Genomic DNA, 18,122 nt, shown 5'->3' with positions numbered 1-18,122 from the left:
GGAAAAGCTGCTCAAAGACCTGGCCTTTGTAAAGGACCTACTAACCTCCTTAGGGTACACAATCAACGAAAAGAAATCCAAACAGGTACCCACCAAAAGGATAATCTTTCTGGGAGCAAGTCTGGGCACAGCATCCCAGATGGCATGCCTAACACCAGAGAAACAAAGTTTCCTATCAGCTTACTTCTCTCAACTGGCCACCAGGCCGCAGCTTTCTGCAGGGGAAATCCTGCAAGCCCTGGGGTTCATGGCATCTAGCATACTCCTTATTCCATATGCCAGACTGCATATGAGGAAACTTCAATGGTACCTAAAGAGTCTTTGGTGTCAACACTCTCAAGATCTGGAAACTCTTTTACCTATTATTCCTTGCCTGAGGGAGGAATTTCTTTGGTGGGCAACAGCCTGCTCCCACAACAAGGGACTGCCCTTCTCCTCACACCCCACCGCCCAGACCCTCACCACAGACACATCAGACTACGCTTGGGGTGCACACCTGGACGGCAGATGCATACAGGGCCAATGGAACCCCCAGCATCTCCCCCTGCACATCAGCCTAAAAGACATGATGGCTGTGCTGCAGGCCTTGATAGCTTTCAAACCCCTTCTATCTCCAGGGGTTCTCCTGATCAAAACAGACAACACCCCAGTGATGTGGTACATCAACAAGCAGGGAGGGACTTACTCCTACCCACTGTGCAGGCTGGCCATGACCCTTTGGTTTACAGCCTCTTCCATGCATCTACATCTGTTAGTACAATACCTGCCAGGCTCTCTCAACTCCCTGGCAGACCATTTAAGCAGAAAACTGTTGGACCTCCACAAGTGGCAGCTCAACAGAAACACCTTCTTACTAATAACTCAGAAATGGGGAACCCTGGAGGTCGACCTCTTTGTCTCCCATGCCAACCATCAGCTCAACAAATTCTGCACCAGGGAGCATCACTGCATGGCATGGAAAGTAGATGCCCTGCCCTTCCCCTCCCCCTCCCCTGGGTAAACTTCTTGGTCTATGCCTTTCCTCCCCTACCTCTCATTCCCAAGGTACTAATCAAAATAATGGAGGAAAAACCAAGGACCATTCTCATAGCTCCAGACTGGCCAGACAGCACTGGTACCCCTTGCTGTGCAGCCTGTCCCCACTGCCCTCATGGAATCTTCCTCAGATTCCCAACCTCCTAACCCAGAGGGCAGGGGAATTCATGCACCCCCAATTGCAGACACTCAGTTTGGTAGTTTGGCTTATAACCTGACCCCTGACCAATCTGCCCTCCTCAGTAAAGCAGCTTCTGGATGTTATCTGAGATGCCAGATGCCCTAGCACCAGAAAGTCTTATGCAGATAAATGGAAAAGGTCTGCACCTGGATTCAGGCTTAGGGAGCCAATACAGCACAGCCCTCCATCCCTCTCATACTGGACTACTTAGCTGACCTACTACACAGTGGTCTCTCTTTCTCCTCTATAAAAATTCATGCCTCTATTATTTCCGCTCATTTTTCCACTGAGCAGCCTCTTTTTTCATACGCTCTGATCAAGCAGTTCCTCAGAGGGGCTAACAACTTGAGGCCCTCCGGAAGGGCACCAACACTGGCTTGGGACCGTAACTTTGTCTTGGAAAAGCTCACCCTGCCTTCATTTGAACCAACTTCTTCTGCAGAACTAAAATTTTTCTCCTGGAAGACAGCCTTCCTTCTGGCCATCAATTCGGCCAGAAGAGTCTCTGAGCTGCAAGCAATCATGGCAGTGGAACCCTTCATCATCTTCCATGCAGACGGGGTATCCCTCAGAAGTAATCCATCCTTCCTGCCCAATGTGGTATCCAGTGTGGTCTCAACCAATCCTTCCATTTGCCCACCTTCTTTCCTAACCCTCAAAACAAGGGGGGAAAGATTCTGCACTCTCTATAAGTGCACAGACAGCTCAGATACTATCTGGACAGGACTAAACCCTTCAGAAAATCTGATCAACTGCTGGTTAGCTTTGCTTCAGGGGCAGAGGGCAAAACCATCTCCAAGCAAACTATTTCCAAATGGATAGTACACTGCATCCATTTCTGCTACAAGCAGCATGGCAAGCCTCCACCCAAGCAGCCTCCATCTCTGCAACATTCCTCAGAGGGGTCCCCACCAGGGACATCCAGGAGGCTGTCACCTGGACATCTGTTCACACCTTTACCAAACATTATCACCTGCCTGTCTTTTCTAAATCCAGGGCAGGTTTTGCCTCTGCAGTCTTGCAGGGCATGCTAGCCAGCCCCTAGCTTCCTTGACTGCCTCCACCCATTTCCTAATCTTTGGGAATCTACCCAAATGTGATGACTGCAACAGTGAAACATGAAGAACATAGTACAGTTGTGTACACTTACCATAAATGTAGATGTTTGAGTGTCTTCACTGTTGCAGTCCTGGTTTCTGTCCCTTCTTCCCCCTTTTTTCTTTTTGTTACCTTTCTTCCTTGTTGTTCTCCTTTCCTTAGAAGGGACATATTGGTATTTTTTTCCACGGTGGGGTCCTGCCACCAGAACCTGGCCTCCTACCTTGGGGGCTCCTGACCAGTTAGGGCAAGAAAAACTGATGTAATGGTGTCAGCTGCCTTCCTTTAAACCCCCGATGACCTGATGTCAGTCTTCAAGCGACAGCAACTGACGCAGAAATACTAAGTCTCTGGTATTCAGGCCAGCCAAGGTCTACCCCAACACAGATAACCCAAACATGATGACTGCTACATTGAAGACACTCGAACATCTACATTTATGGTAAGTGTACACAACTGTACCTTTTCCCTCGCTCTCTTTAAGTTCCAGTAAAGTCTGTAATAACAGCTACTTCAGATTTTGCTTGGGGAGATGTGTCCTTTGGGTAAAAGTGCAGGGTCTTTGGAATAAAAAAGACAGACCAAAACACATAAACATAAAAGATATGTTGGCAGTTATAAATGCACTCACTTCTGTCAGTCAAGTGAGTTATAGACAACACCACAGTTATGTAGTATAAAACATACATGGGGGTTCCAGATCTTACCCTCTGAGCAGATTAGCCATGTTGAACCTGGAATATACCTATTTAGTACAATTTCACTCTACAGGCTTTTCACATTTTTTTGGAGTAAAACATTGTGGAAGACGAGCTGACCCTTGACCAGGACAGACTCCTACAAATGGAAATTGAATCAGTGAGTCTTTGGAAATTGAATCGGGGGTCTTCCAGGATTTGATCCAGCTATGGAGAACACCTCAGACAGAACATTTTGTCTCCATTCACAACAAATATCAATATTCTGCTCTGACTCCTTGCAATTATGCCTAGAAAACAGATTCATTCTCATTTAATTGGATGGGAATATTACTCTGTATTTCCACCCTTTCTGCTGATATCCACAATCATTCTTTAGATTCAAAAGGTCTCTCCAAAGATCTTAGTGGTGACTTCCTTCTTGCACAGGCAAAAGTGGCTCTCCCTTCTTTTGGAAATGGCTAAGGGCAATTATAACAAGCTTCTTCACAGACTGTACCTACTCACACAAAACAGGTGTTATTTGATATACCACATCTTGAAACAACTTTAACTAACTGCTTGTACAACACAGTTTTAATATCTTTTAAGCACCTATTTTTTGAGGACATGCAGATGGTATTAAAAAATGCAAATTAACCTTCTGCAAGGATATCATATACTGACAAATGGAAATATCTTCTTGTTGGTACCATACTGTGAACCAAGACCCTTTTTAGGTTAGTATTTCTCTGGTCCTACAATATTTGTGTGACTTAGTATCCTCTGGCCATACTTACTCCACTATCAAGGTTCATTTATTGCACATTTCAGCATGTCTGCCCATAGATCCACCTCTTTCAATGCATTCCTATATCAACATGTTTTTGAAAGCATTTCTACATGCCTGTCCACCTAGAAAGCAGTTGGCTTCTCTTTGGGATCTTAATATTATTTTGGAAAAATTAACTCTTGCCCTATTTGGGACTGCTCATCAGAATGATTTGAGGTTCTTAATATGGAAAAAAGTTTTTCTGATTTCTCTGACTTCTGCAAGAAGAGTACCTGAGTTGCAGGCTCTCATAGTGTCACCCTTATCTCATTTTTCACAAAGATAGAGTTTCTTTTTAGAACAAATCCTTTATTTATGCCTGAGTGGTATCTCAGTTTACTTTAAATCAATCTATCCATCTCCCTGTATTCTTTCCAGAACCTATTAATGAGGGATGAAATATTCTTCATACTCTGGATGTCCAGAGACAACTCAGAGACTATCTTGCCAGGATAAATAGCATCAGAATTACCTGCTCTGGGGATCTAAACCTTGTCTGCAACATAAATTGGACGTGTTGGAGGGACAAGTATGTGTCTCAGAAACCTTCCCACCTCTAGAACAGGCTTCCCAACCTTTCCTAACCCAATTCAAGCATAACTTGGACCAGTGGGTGGGAAATTGGAAATATACCTCAGGTCTGGCACCCGTGTCTGTATTAGACAGAGGCAGCCTGTATATGCTTGATCACCAATGTCCAAGCCTACATATGCCCAATAAAAAACCCTATGGTATTCAAACTTATCAGATGCAATTGAGAAGCATGACTAGGCTTAAAAAGGCCCAATGGGATCATTAGCGTAGTAACTACCTTTGAACCTATGACCCAAAACCTTCAGACATTCCAATCAGTTATTCATTTTTATGAAGGTAATAAGAAAGGACAACCTGTGCCAAAGTAGACTATTTTAAATGGTTGTCCCATGCTATCTCCTTTTGTTAGTCCCACCATAAATTCTCAATTCCAGATAGGGACAAGACACATTCTATTATGGCCTTGACTTCATAAGTTCCTTTTTGGAAAGGATTGGACTCTAAAAGTTTACTAGAAGCAGCAACTTGGTCTTCTGTACATACTTTTACAAAGCACTATACACTAGATTCCTTCTCTGTATCTAGAGCAGGCTTTGCAAGGACCATTCTCCAGGTACTCCTGGACCCTTCCCCTTTTACCTGTCAGCTATTTTAAGTTATAGTAATCTACCCACATAGCTTAGGCTAGTGCATCAGTGATCACAATTATGTACAAAGTACAGTTGTATATGTAAGCTTACTATAATAATAGATGTTTGAATGATCATGGCTGCAGCAATCACTTCCTCCCTCCATCCATCTTGTTTTTGTTTGTTTTTACGCCAGCGTGTAAACATGATTTTTTTTTCTTTTCCTAGTGATGTCCTCTCATGGCTTAGCTTCCGTCTTTCAGATGGAATGAAAGTTCTGAAAGGCTTGACACTGAAACCTGACTTTTTTTGTCACCTCATCTTGAGCTGATTAATGGTTTGGGCTTGTGGAAAGTACCCTGAAGCTCTGGAAGCTGGCCGGCTGTTACATCCTATGCAGAATATAACCCATATATCTTTTGCTACTGCAGTGGTGATCTTTCTAGCATCTATTGTTATGGTAAGCTTATTTACACAAGTGTACCATCTATATAGATAAATATATAGATATATAGGTATATACATACAAACACACACACACTCACACATATGTGAGTGTGGCTGGTTTCATTGCAGCTTTGTTTCATCAATACAGAAATTTAGTGCATTTTAACTGAATTTTTGTTTTGTTGAATGTTTTTAGTGTTTATGCCCAGGCCTGTCAAACCACAAGGAAGGGATTAATTCTCCTGCTGAGTGATCTCAGAGTTGGTGTAGTTTATTTAGTGGGGGTTTGGGGGTGCAGGGGGCCTATCTCCTTTCAAAAAATTAAATCTGATGTTGTCAATCAAGCTCCACTGATCCAGAATTGGCATCCTGCTGACTGTAAGAGCAACTGGAAGGAGAAAGATGTACTGTAAGTGCCTCCATTTTGATTTTCTCCTTATTTTCTGCATGTGATTTTAGTCGTTTTTAACTTAATTGCATTTATTTGAACTGTATTTGTTTTAATATTGCTACACACTCAAGTGTGCTAGCTTGCACTGCATTCATTTTTGAACTGTATTTATTGCATTTTAGCTGATTTTCCTGTAATAGCAGTTTTAAGTTTGTTCTCTCTCTTGTTTCTCACCTTTCCTGTGACTAGTGTAGTCCAGATACATAGTTGCTGTATCCTAGACTATTTGGAAGTTTCTGAGTCCCCTCAGGCCTTTCTGTGTTGGAGGAAAGCCTTCTAGCTTATCAGTGGGAGTGGTAAGCTCTAGGCAGACAATCTGCCACAAGAGGAGTGGTTTCTGGCCCAGAAATTGTAGTTTATTAGCCGTTTGGGCAGTTTTTTCATAACTTTCTGGTTTAAAAGCACGTTTTTGCACAGGTTTGTTCTTGTTTAAGCTCCACAAATTCCAGAATTGGCATCCTGCTGACTGCAAGAGCAACTAGAAAGAGAAATAGATACTCTTAAGTGCCTCCATTTTGATTTTCTACTTAATTATTGCATTCTGCACTTGGTTTTAGTCGTTTTTAACTTAATTGCATTTATTTGAGCTGTATTCATTTTAATATTGCTACACACTCAAGTGTGCTAGCTTGCACTGCATTTTTTAACTGTATTTATTGCATTTTTTAGCAGATTTTCCTGTAATAGCAGTTTTAAGTTTGCTCTCTCCCTTGTTTCCCACCTTTCCTGTGACTAGTGTAGTCCAGATACAGAGTTGCTGTATCCTAGACTGTTTGGAAGTTTCTGAATCCCCCCAGGCCTTTCTGTGTTGGAAGAAAACCTAGCTTATCAGTGAGAGTGGTAAGCTCTAGTAGACTATCTGCCACAAGAGGAGTGGTTTCTGGCCCAGAAACTGTAGTTTATTGGCCGTTTAGGTAGTTTTTCCATCCCTTTCACATTTCTGGTTTAAAAGCCTGCATTTGCATGGGTTTGCGCTTGTTTAAGCTCCCCGGATCCAGAACTGGCATCCTGCTGACTGCAAGAGTAACTAGAAGGAGAAAGAGATACTCTAAGTGCCTCCATTTTGATTTTCTCCTTATTTACTGCATTCTGTACTTGATTTTAGTCGTTTTTAACTTAATTGCATTTATTTGAACTGTATTCATTTTAATATTGCTACACACTCAAGTGTGCTAGCTTGCACTGCATTTTTGAACTGTATTTATTACATTTTAGCTGATTTTCCTGTAATAGCAGTTTTAAGTAGTTATGACCCCCCCGGCATGATTAAAAGGCAATTTCCTGTGCTTTCTCCTGCAAACCTGGTGCACCTGGGCATTCTGAGGCAGTGAAACAACTGCCTCATGTACACAGACAGCCTTCTCCTCTTACCTCCCAACACTCAGACTTGTGAGAGATGCAATTATACCACCAATTTAGAAGCTATGCACTCTCCAGCCAAGACCAGACTAGCTGGTCAGTAGGAGAAAGTCAACACTTGCACCACACCACATAGATCACATAGCCCTCCAGAACACCGACCAGCACAGCTCACACATAGAAACACAAACCTCATACTCACCTTCATGATGGCTCTCCACAGAAATTTACCCAAACAGCACAGACCTCCAAGGTAGAAATGCAATAAACCACCACAACACACCACCAACCACAGGACACACAGCTCACCTCCACAGTGTGCCCCTCAACCTAAGTCCTTAAGGTAAGACATCCTGCCCAATACACTAATAATAGGAGACTCAATAGCGAGGCACACAGATGTCCTAATCAATAGGTTGACTAAGGAGAAGGTAACCATCAGTTTTCTATCAGGTGCTAGGATCCGTCACATAACACATGCACTCAGGTCACTCCACAACAAGTAAAAGTATGACTCAGTCATTGTACATGTGGGTGTGAATGACCTGAGATGCACCTCCCTGGACTACATGAAAAGAGACATGCTGGAGCTCTCGGATTATGTGGCGCAGGCAGGTATGACCCTAGCCCTGAGCAGTATCCTACCATCACCAGAATGATACCACAGTACAAGCAGAAAATGATTGACTTCAACAATTGGCTAAGTTTCTGGTGTCATTCTAAGGGGATCCAGTATCTGTCTGCCTGGGATGACATGATTGACAGACCTCAATGCTTTGCCAAAGATGGCCTGCATCTGTCACCCCTGGGATTCTGGGTATTGGCTATGGCTCTTGCCACCCCTGTAGTGCCTTTTTTAGGTGGTGTTCCAAAGAACAATTACCACTGTAACAGCTATAAACAAAAGCAATCTGAGGGTCATGCTGCTCAACGCTAGAAGTCTAAATCTAAAGATGCACTCGCTTGAAGCGCTCCTCAAAATGGAGAATGTTGACATTTGTGCTGTAACGGAGACCTGGTTTAAAGCAGCAGAAAGCACTTCTAGGCTATAACTCATTCCACACCTTTCAGCACCAGAACATGGCCGAAAGCTGCAAAGGCGGTGGTGTCTCCATATTCATAAAGGCTCTGCACACCTCCAGGTACAACTAACACTGGGTAAGACGGCAATTCAGGTCATAGCCTGCTATAGGACCCCAACTATGTCCTTAGACTCTCACTCCACCTTCCTAAGCACCCTGGAATCTATCAACGTCCAGCTCAGTACTCTCATAACTACCCCCTCCATTAACTGGGAAAACTACTCATGTACCAATGCACTGGCCCAACGCTTCTTAGAATTCATCAATTCCAATGTCCTAGACCAGCTCATTCTGACCCCCACTACAGGAAGCAACATCCTTGACCTGGTTATCACTAACATGGGTAACCATTGCACTACACCAATAGTCAATTCATCCCTGGTTAGATTCAACCACAAACTAATCACCATGGAAATCTACATCACCCACCAAACACCACCTTGAAAAACTTTTCCAGAGCTGACTTTGGGCTCCTAAAAACAGAGGTGGCTGACTTCATGGCACCCAACAAATGAGGAATAGTTGCATGACTGCCAAATCATACACCAATGCACTGTAAGAACACGTACATAAATGCATGGAACTAGCCATACCCAATAGAACCAAGATGCTCTCCTCCAAAAAAAGGAAACCAATCCGGTGGTTCCCAGCTATCAATAAACTCTGCAACAGAAGGAAGAAACTGTTGCAGGAAAAGGTGAAATTCCAAGACTGGAAAAACTCCCTTATCAGCCTCAACAAAAAGCTGAGATCCCTTATCAAATCCTCTAAAGCTAGCTACGAAGGAAAAACTGCGGCAGACACTAAAAACAAGCACAAAGCCTTCTATAGCTATATCAAGAACCTCCACGGCAATACCTAGACTTGCTCTGAGGTATTACACAATGGTACCTCCTATACTGAGCCAACAGATATTTTCAACATACTGGCCAACAGATTCAGTGCTAACTTTACCCCCCCCCCCCAAAAGGACCTATCACAATAAAGGAAGAATGCCAGGTACCCAGCATTTCTGCAGCACAGGTAAAAGCTGCATTATCCAAGGCCAAGAATACAGAATCCACAGGACTTGATAATATCCCTGGCTGTGTTCTACATAAACTACAAAACGAACTGGCAGCACATCTGTGTGCCCTGTTCAGTCACAGCCTTACCTCAGGCTTTGTCCCTACCGAATGGTGCACTGCTACAGTCATCCCTCTACATAAAGGGGGAGCAACTACAGACCCTAGGAATTATCACCCCATTAACTTGATGAGTCTAATATGTAAACCTATGGAGCGCATCATCATGGACCTGATTAACAAAGATATAGGTAATCTCCAAACTCTAGACCCCACACAATTTGGCTTTGTTAAAGGGAGATCCTACCTGCTTAACCTGGTTGACTTCTTTGACTCAGTCACAAAAGCTGTGGATGAGGGTAAGGCAATGCACACAGCGTACCTCAATCTGGCCCAGGCCTTTGATACCATTCCTTACTCAAATTATTGACAAACTCACCAAACTAGGCATCAACCCCAGTATCAATAGGTGGGTTGCAAATTGGCTCACAGACATAACCCACAGAGTGAAAGTAGCGGATTCCAAGTCAGACTGCCGACCAGTCGTGAGTGGAGCACCACAGGGATTGGTCCTGGGTCCTGTCTTGTTTGGCATCTACTTCTCAGAAGTCCAGGCCAACACAGAGGGACTCTGGCTGACTAAGTTTGCAGACGACTGCAAGCTGGGAGCCATTATTAACTCCCCAAGTGATGCAGACATCCTCCAGAAAGGCCTCACTGAGACCAATGACTGCTGTCGGAATCATGGCATTAAGCTGAAGGCAAAAAATGCGTTGTCATTCCCTTAGGAAAAAAACTCAGTTTCCACTAATTACCACATTGAATGGAGCCCACTGAACGCTGAAGGTGTAATAAGAGATCTGGGCACCCAGGTTGACAGCAACCTCTCCTTTGACCACCACATCGCCACTATGGTCAGAAAGTCCTTCTATGTGGCACATCTCTTAACCAAGGGTTTTGCATCCAGGAAGTAAGAGGTCATCACCTCTCTCTACTCATCCATCATTAGACCACTCATAGAGTATAATGTCCCATTTGGCATGTACCTCACTAGAGACCTGCAACAGCTGGAGAGGCCACAGAAGTACCTCATGAAGAGGATCCTAGACCATAAACACATGTCCTGCATGGACAGACTCAAAAAACTTTAGCTATTCTCTGTCTCATATTGTATTCTTAGAGGCGATCTCTTCTTGACTTACAAAGCCATGTTGGACCCAGCCCTGCTAGAAATGCTACACCTAAAGAAATCCCAATCCCTCTGAACCACACATTCCAGAGACCTCAACTATATTACTACAATCAACAGAACATGCTGGAGGGATAGGTTCATCACCCAGAGACTGACAATGCTCTGAAATAGGCATTCTATGCATGTCAAGCAGAGCACCTCCCTGGCCCTGTTCAAGAGAAATCTCAATGAGTGGATGGGTAAAAGAAAATTCACCCTGGCTCTACTGGATAGTGGCTGTGGGAACTAACGTCAGGCGGCATGATGCCAGAGCACTTTTTTTGGGCTAGGCTTGTGAAGGCTGCAGGGCCATTAGCCTAGTACACACTATGAATTCTGAAAACATTGCAGGTGTCCTTGCCTTTGGATGAAGAGATATAGGTAAGCTGAGTTCAGTTTATTACATGGTATAAAAAGGAACATTTACTGTAGCAAATATTTTAACCGAGTAAAAGGATCTATCTGGAAGGGAATATGGTGAATGTTGTTTATGACGTTTCTGAAAACCGACTGATGCAAATATCTCATTATGAACTAAATGAAAGAATGTCATTGTAGGAATTAAGGTACACGTTAATTTTCCCTGCAGCACTGAAACTCTTTGCCCCACTGGATGTGTTCAATTTCACATGAATTCACATCAGAAATTAACTGGCTTTGTGGCTTACCAAGGGAGTTTGAGTCTGATATGAATGAAAAAGTTCATCCAACCCCTGTTCGGTCTTCATCTGAATACAGTTCTCAGGTAGATGACAAAGACAATGGGTTACACAGTGATGATAATTATGAAGGCTGAACGTCTTATTTTATAGGTTCATAGGTTCATAGATTAGTACTAAGCTAACTGCCCTTGCGAGCCATTTTAAGCCTAGCCAATTATCCCTTGTGAGACTTGAACCCTGCACCTTGTGTTTTTTTGTTAAGGCAAACACCTTAACCATTAGGCCACCCTCCCTCCAAAGTTGGAGTGTTCACTGGGAGGAGAAAGTTATTTGCTGAATAATGTTGAATGTTTGTTTACTTTCATATCTGAATTGTGAGATTAAGATGATGACAAACATGGATGAGTTTTCTCTTTTAACTGGTGTGTTGTTGGACAAGTTCATTCTCTTGTTTTTGTATGAGGTGTTGAAAAAATATTATGCTAGTGAAGAATTTTCCTGCTAAGTAAGTGCATTATTCTAAAAGTGAAAATATTTACATCTACATATATTTTAGATTTCAGTAGAGATGTTGGTTTGAATGTTTTCTTGTATACACTGCATGTGTTAGCAGGTTTTCAAATGTGATGGTTGCTTGTTCCTGTATTTTTCATATATTATGATCACACATACCTTGCTATTCACTTTGGGGGTGTTTCACACATTTTACTTAAAATAACAAACATTTTTTATAAAGTTCAGAGTGAAAGAAAATTATATGATTTGTACATATATATCACTTATTTAATAGCAGTTTGAATGGATATCAATGAGTGTCTACTTAAATGGATAGGTTAAGTCTTGGATTACATAGTATACTTTAAAGTGTTTTGTATTTGACTGAAGTTTACTCTTTTATTATTTCCTACAACATGTAAAACCATTTATGACTGGTCCTTTTTGAGAAGGTTTATAAAAATCATTTAAAATATGCATGGTGTATGATGTTAATTAATGCTATTAGACAACTATCACAATAGTGGTCATTGTTTCTTAGTCAAGGTCAATTAAAATTATATAACCAGTTGTGAGTTATAAATAGCTGTCATTTTTATGATTATATTGCTTGAAGATGTTTTGTCCTCCAGCATTTATCAGTGTAAAGCTACCAAGCTATAAACTATAGCAGAGAATAACTCTTACTACAAAAATGATTTATCTGGAAGAATAACTCTTACTACAAAAAGGATTTATTTGGAAGGGCATATGGTGTATGTATATGATGTTTTGGAAAACTGATGCAAATGTCTCATTCAGAAATAAGTGAAATAATGTCTGTGTAGGAATTAAGGTATAATTTATTTTTCCCTGCAGCACTGGAACTATTTAAGTAAATTTTATTACAACTGGAACTGTTGCTTTGAGAATTCAATATTGCAGATGGCTTACTGAATTTTTAATATGGAGGCACTAAGTTGTTTGATCTGAGCAGTGACATCTGTATAGGGTAGCAGTTATTTTCTAGGAATGTGAGTCTGTTAGGTTGTTCCCTAGATAGGAAAGGTGGCTAACAAGATTGTGTGGAAGTTGGATGAAATCTTGTTGACGTGATGGAAAAAATGTACAAAAAGTAAAACAAAGTAATACATTTTGTGCTCAGTATGGCAATATGAGTTGATATGGTGGTCAAACCCTGAACAACATACTTGAGTACCAGTGGAGTGCATGATAATTCAATGAAATTAGTACACATAAATACATACATACATACATGCATACATATAGCTTATTTGTGAAATAGAAGCTGAAACATAAATGCCTAGGTGTATAATTATATCGTAGCTACTTAGCTGACTGAGTTCCCCTCTGACTGTGGCAGACTTTGTTACAGAAGTGTTTTTCTTATATTATTATTATTTCATCATTTTGCTTCTTTGTTGAAATAATCTGGCTAGATGGCTGAAAGGAGAACGGGAGTACTATGGACAGCATGTCTTTGGTTGGTAGTGGCATTTTGCATTGCTTGTTGAAGGATAAATGGAGGTGTATGTGTATGGGTAAATATAAATGATGATACAGGACTACATGAATTGTAATTGTTTGGGGGACACAGGCTGGATCAAAACATATAGGACTGGGAAAAGAATTTTAGAAAAGAAGGAAGAGCAGGTAATGATGTCAACTGAGGTGGCTGCCAGTTTTTGTGTGTGTGTGTATGTGTGTGTGTGTGTGTGTGTGTGTGTGTGTGTGTGTGTGTGCGTGTGCGTGTGCGTGTGCATGTGTGTGTGTGTGTGTGTGTGTGTGTGTGTGCATTAGTGGGAACTCCACTGGCATTTTTGATTGTGATATTAAAAAGGTTGCAATTTAGAAATACAGTTCAAATATAAGCTGTTAGATATGAGATATACTGGCAATATTATACAAGAAATTTTTTTTATTTAAATTGATGATTACTTAGGCTAAACAGCACAATAAAATTGTGAAGAGAGCTCTACATATGAGAATGTGAAATGGTAAATGCTAGGTTTGCTAAAGAAAATCCAGCATGAAGTCGTTTTGGGCAACATGTTAAGTATTGTATGACTGTTAGTTGGGGAAAGGTGGAAGTATTAGATTAAATGTGAGTGACTTATATTGCAGCCAAATATAAATATATGTATTTATTGACAGGCATGGTGGTTATATATTTTGATATAGAACTGATTGTGTTATTAGTCTGAGTTTTGTGTGCTTGGTTTGAAAATGTATTTTTATTTGTGAATATTGTTGAAGTATGTCACGCATTAAAAAAAAGTTTACATGTGAAAAGTTCCCAGCTTCCTGTTAGATTTTTCCTATTGTATTTTGTTGTAAATTGCCAAAGTGAGTTCTCTGAAGATTATTTGTCATATAGTGGTTGTTTTTGTTTAACTAATAAAAGTGTGTTTATTAAAGCACAGCAGCAAAGTAAGGAAGAAAAATACAGAATGAGGAATCAAGACTAGGGTAAGAAACAATTACAAGCAGAAAGCACAAACAGAAGAAAGATGGAAAAGTAGCTTAAGGTAGCCAGAGAAAGACCACAAAAGGCAAAAAAAAGAGAAAAACTCAGAAGGTGTTAAACAGGTTGAGTCAATTTTTGAACAGTGGCTTTCAATAGGATTTCACTTGAAGTGATACATCCTGAAATGCCATAATTATTAGCATGAGTGACCTTTAGCTGCAATGAATTAACGGGTGTTTTCTGCCAATTAAAATTTCAAAACATTTGCTAATATCAAAATAAATTAACTAAATGCTATTTGTTTCTGTGTACATGGTGTCAATATGCTGGAAATGCTTACCTAAGAAATTAAATAACATTATGTAGTATACAAAAATTTGGAGCATTATAAACAAGAGCTTAACATTTCACTGTGTGCACTGAAGTATAAATATTTGTTGCACAGTTTCAATGAGATAATTGAAGTGTCCCATATTTTAAAAGTAGCAAAAATGTCAGAAGATACTACAGTTGACAAATTTTTATTTATAGAAAGAATATGGCTGAAGAGACTTTGAAAATTATTTTAATATGGGTTATAATGACAACATCAACCCAGCAGCCATCCCTGGTAATTCACAAAACTTGAAAAACATATAAACAGGAGGGTTCTTAGGCATAAAGCTCAAGGTTGAATCACTGAATTTTAGAAAGTTAAACATGAATGGCTGAGTGGCTGAAGTTTACTGTTTTTTTAATCAAAAAGGTTGCATAAATTTGGGAAAAAGACATTTCTAGATATTTACGGGTATTTGGCCTTAGTGTTAAAATAATTTAGTTCACTTGGGTTGGGTATACTTGGGATCTGGTCTCCCAACAAATCATTTTTTCTTCTTCTTAGTTTGCTGTTTGCATTGATTTCTAATACTCAACCATTTATTTAGCGAAGTGTGTGAATGTTAATGCTTTGATAATTAATTTGGATCCAAGATGTAAAGGTGAACACACTGTATCCTGTTTCATCAGACTCAAAGCATCTCAATTTAGAAAATAAAGACAACCAGTGACATTAAAAATGTACATAGTTTTTGCAGGTGGCAAGCCCCTGCCTGCCTGTATGAAAATGATAAAAAGGCACAGTCAACTGGAATAAAAGAAAAAAACTAATTTCCTGTCTGCAGCATTTGGCTGCTAAAAGCCAATACTCAAATGCACTTGCATTTCAAACCTTAAACTATTAAACGTGAACACTTTCCTTCCTCACATAATCCCCCCCCATAAACACAATATAAATCATGGCATCTCAAATACTGAATCACTACATAACAGAAATCAATTGGAAAATAGTGATACTTCTGAAATGTCAGTTTGTATAAGATTCATTAATACTGGACAAACAATTATAAGATAAAAACATATGCTTCTACAACAAAAAGATCATATATTAGACCCTTTAAGGAATATTTGTATTTTCCTAGTTTAGATATTTAATGTATGCAGGCTTAAAGGTTTAATTTTATGAACTCGTATACAGTAGAGAGTGGTATGATGACCAAGGAAAAATGTCCTTTAACAGGCTACAATTTTTTTTTTTGGGGGGGGGGGGGTAGAGTGTGGTAGTAGTCATGCCGCCTAACTCTTCAGATTTTTGCAGAATGTCCAGATTTTTGCCTCATATTTTTGCCTTGTTCCTCATAAAATGTGTGGGTTCATAGCAAATCAATGAGGACTGAAATCACTAAATAATGGCAGGCATTTGAGTTTCAGATTTCATATCCTTCAGAAAATACATGCTAACACAAAACCTGTTATTTTAGCAACTTTATATGTTTATAAGGGCACAATATAAAATCTGTTCCTATTTTTGGGCCTTTCCCCCATAATTTTAGGCTTTGTCTAGATTTCTTGCAATGAGAGGTTGAGGGGTATGGTAGTGGTATACCCCTAATTTGGACATAAAGAGAATAACTTCCTCATTCTTCACTAGCCTCACTTCTGTTGCTGACATACTACTGCAGAAGGGCAAAATGTGCTTAGCAGAACTATTTAAAACAGTATTATGCCAGGAGTGTAAGAAGTGCCTGGAGAGAGAAATCTGCAGGAATATTTATCTTCTGGATTACATTTTATGTGAAACTCGTTTTGGATGTGGATATGGCAGGGAAACTTTTTATTGTCCCTATATGTCATTTGTCCATTTGCAGTGTGCCAACCTAGACCATATCAAAGTACCCTGCCAGGTAACACTCAAGGACTACAGTCAAGATCTGCATTTTTAGCTAAATAGTATTTGTCCCCTTACAGCAATATCTTCTCCATTAACATGAAGCCCAGCCATGTATAATTCTTGTATCAGGATTCAGGAATAGTACCTTTCAGTATACACGAGTTTAAAAATCACTGCACATGGCCCTTTCCTTACACGCCCCCTTCCCAGGATTTTTTTTTTTACCTGTTTGACAGCTAGAAGAGCTGCTTCATCTCGCGAGACAAAGATTGTACGCATAGATCATCTCCCTCTTGTTCCCCTTGCGCTCGCTCTGGCTTTTTCTTGATGCTGCTGCTGTGTTCTTGATTGACAGGCAAGATGTCGGTGTGGCGAGAAGGAGAAGGGGATGCAGCACCTGGATTAGGAGTCAGGGAGCAGCCTGTAGCAGCAACACAGGCAGCGTCTTGGAGACGCTAAAAAAAAGGTCAAAATCATACTCTGCGTAAGTGGGTACCACAATGAATGTCGACCACATCGGCATGGATGCTGTATAAAAAAAAAAAAAAAAAAAAAACCCTGAACAGTTTTCCTGCACTTTGCTTTACTCAGTGCTGTCAGCATCAGCACCACTACCTGGTCTGCTTCTGACACGGCAGCTCCAACAGGAGAGGAAATAACGCCAAATGGAGTCGAGGTAATAGCAGATGATTAGACCTTTTCGTTATAATATAATGTGTGATTTCCCCCCACTTTTGCTGCAGTGAAAAAAAGGAAACAAAAAAGGAACAGCCTTAAAAAAATCCAAGGACCTGGATAAGGGGTGGGGAGAACCGCTATGGATGAGGAAAACATGACGAAAAGCGAGGAGCAGCACCTGAGTTTGCAGAAAGCCCTGCAGCAATGTGAGCTGGTACAGAACATGATAGACATCAGCATTTCTAGCCTCGAGGGGCTTCGCACCAAATGTGCCACGTCCAACGATCTAACCCAAAAGGAAATCCGCACGCTAGAGGTAAGAATTGCTCTATAAAAACCCTTTATTGCCTTTTTTTGTTGTTTGGGCTGTGTGTGCTGTCTTATGCACAGATTAACTGAGATTTATTTCGGGGGGCTGGGAGCCATCAGTATGTGTCTGTTGGTATGTCGTCAGGCATATTTAGCAATTGCTACATTGTCCATTTTTTCAGTATATTGGTTAGCTGCTAGCATCTCTGTTTCAGGGGATCCTTTCAGTAGAAGTAATAAATTAAGGAGCTGCAGTGGGCTCAAGTGAGTCTGCGCATTCTGCAGGTGGTAAAACGGTGGCTGTTAACAGCACTCCTATGAGGAAAGAAAAAGATGACAGCTATTTTTTGTTGTTTTCTGTGGTGTTTCCAACCATCCCAACCATACATGTTTTGTAATACCAAGAATAGCTCGCTTTGCAAATGCTGAGGGGAAGTCTTATGTGTGAGTGGATGAAGATTCAATACGGTGTAGACGTAGCGCATCGCATGCAATCTTGGGATGTGTCAAATCTTCCCGAATTACTGCATTGAAAACCTGTTAATCACCTGGTTACATAAGCACGTCTCTTTACCTGTAGTCACCCTTTCAAATAGTTTCTTTATTTCTGGATCACTTTGCACAGAGGCTAGTAAATGAGCTCTTCTTGTTCACTGGGCTTATTTCCTAAGTGCAAGGACCTTCT

At 40.7% G+C, this 18,122-nt stretch overlaps 2 protein-coding genes across 5 annotated transcripts in view; one reads left to right on the top strand and one right to left on the bottom strand.

Moving 5' to 3' along the window:
• Positions 1–18,122, bottom strand: part of RFC5 (replication factor C subunit 5) — a gene marked incomplete in the record, with an annotated part of 1,139,084 nt that overhangs the window by 497,965 nt on the left and 622,997 nt on the right.
• Positions 16,721–18,122, top strand: part of KSR2 (kinase suppressor of ras 2) — a 2,556,886-nt gene continuing 2,555,484 nt past the window's right edge. For all 3 annotated transcript variants that reach the window (XM_044068294.1, XM_044068293.1, XM_044068295.1), the window contains exon 1: positions 16,721–17,444. In XM_044068294.1, the coding sequence (XP_043924229.1) occupies positions 17,268–17,444 (177 nt within the window). In that variant the 5' untranslated portion in view covers positions 16,721–17,267. The remainder of the gene's footprint in view (positions 17,445–18,122) is intronic.

The sequence above is a fragment of the Protopterus annectens genome, chromosome 4.part0 (genome assembly GCF_019279795.1).
Source record: "Protopterus annectens isolate FY-2018-M chromosome 4.part0, PAN1.0, whole genome shotgun sequence".
NCBI lineage: Eukaryota > Metazoa > Chordata > Ceratodontiformes > Protopteridae > Protopterus > Protopterus annectens.
The sequence above is the reverse complement of the archived record's forward strand: the minus strand, read 5'-3'. Positions and strand labels throughout refer to the sequence as shown.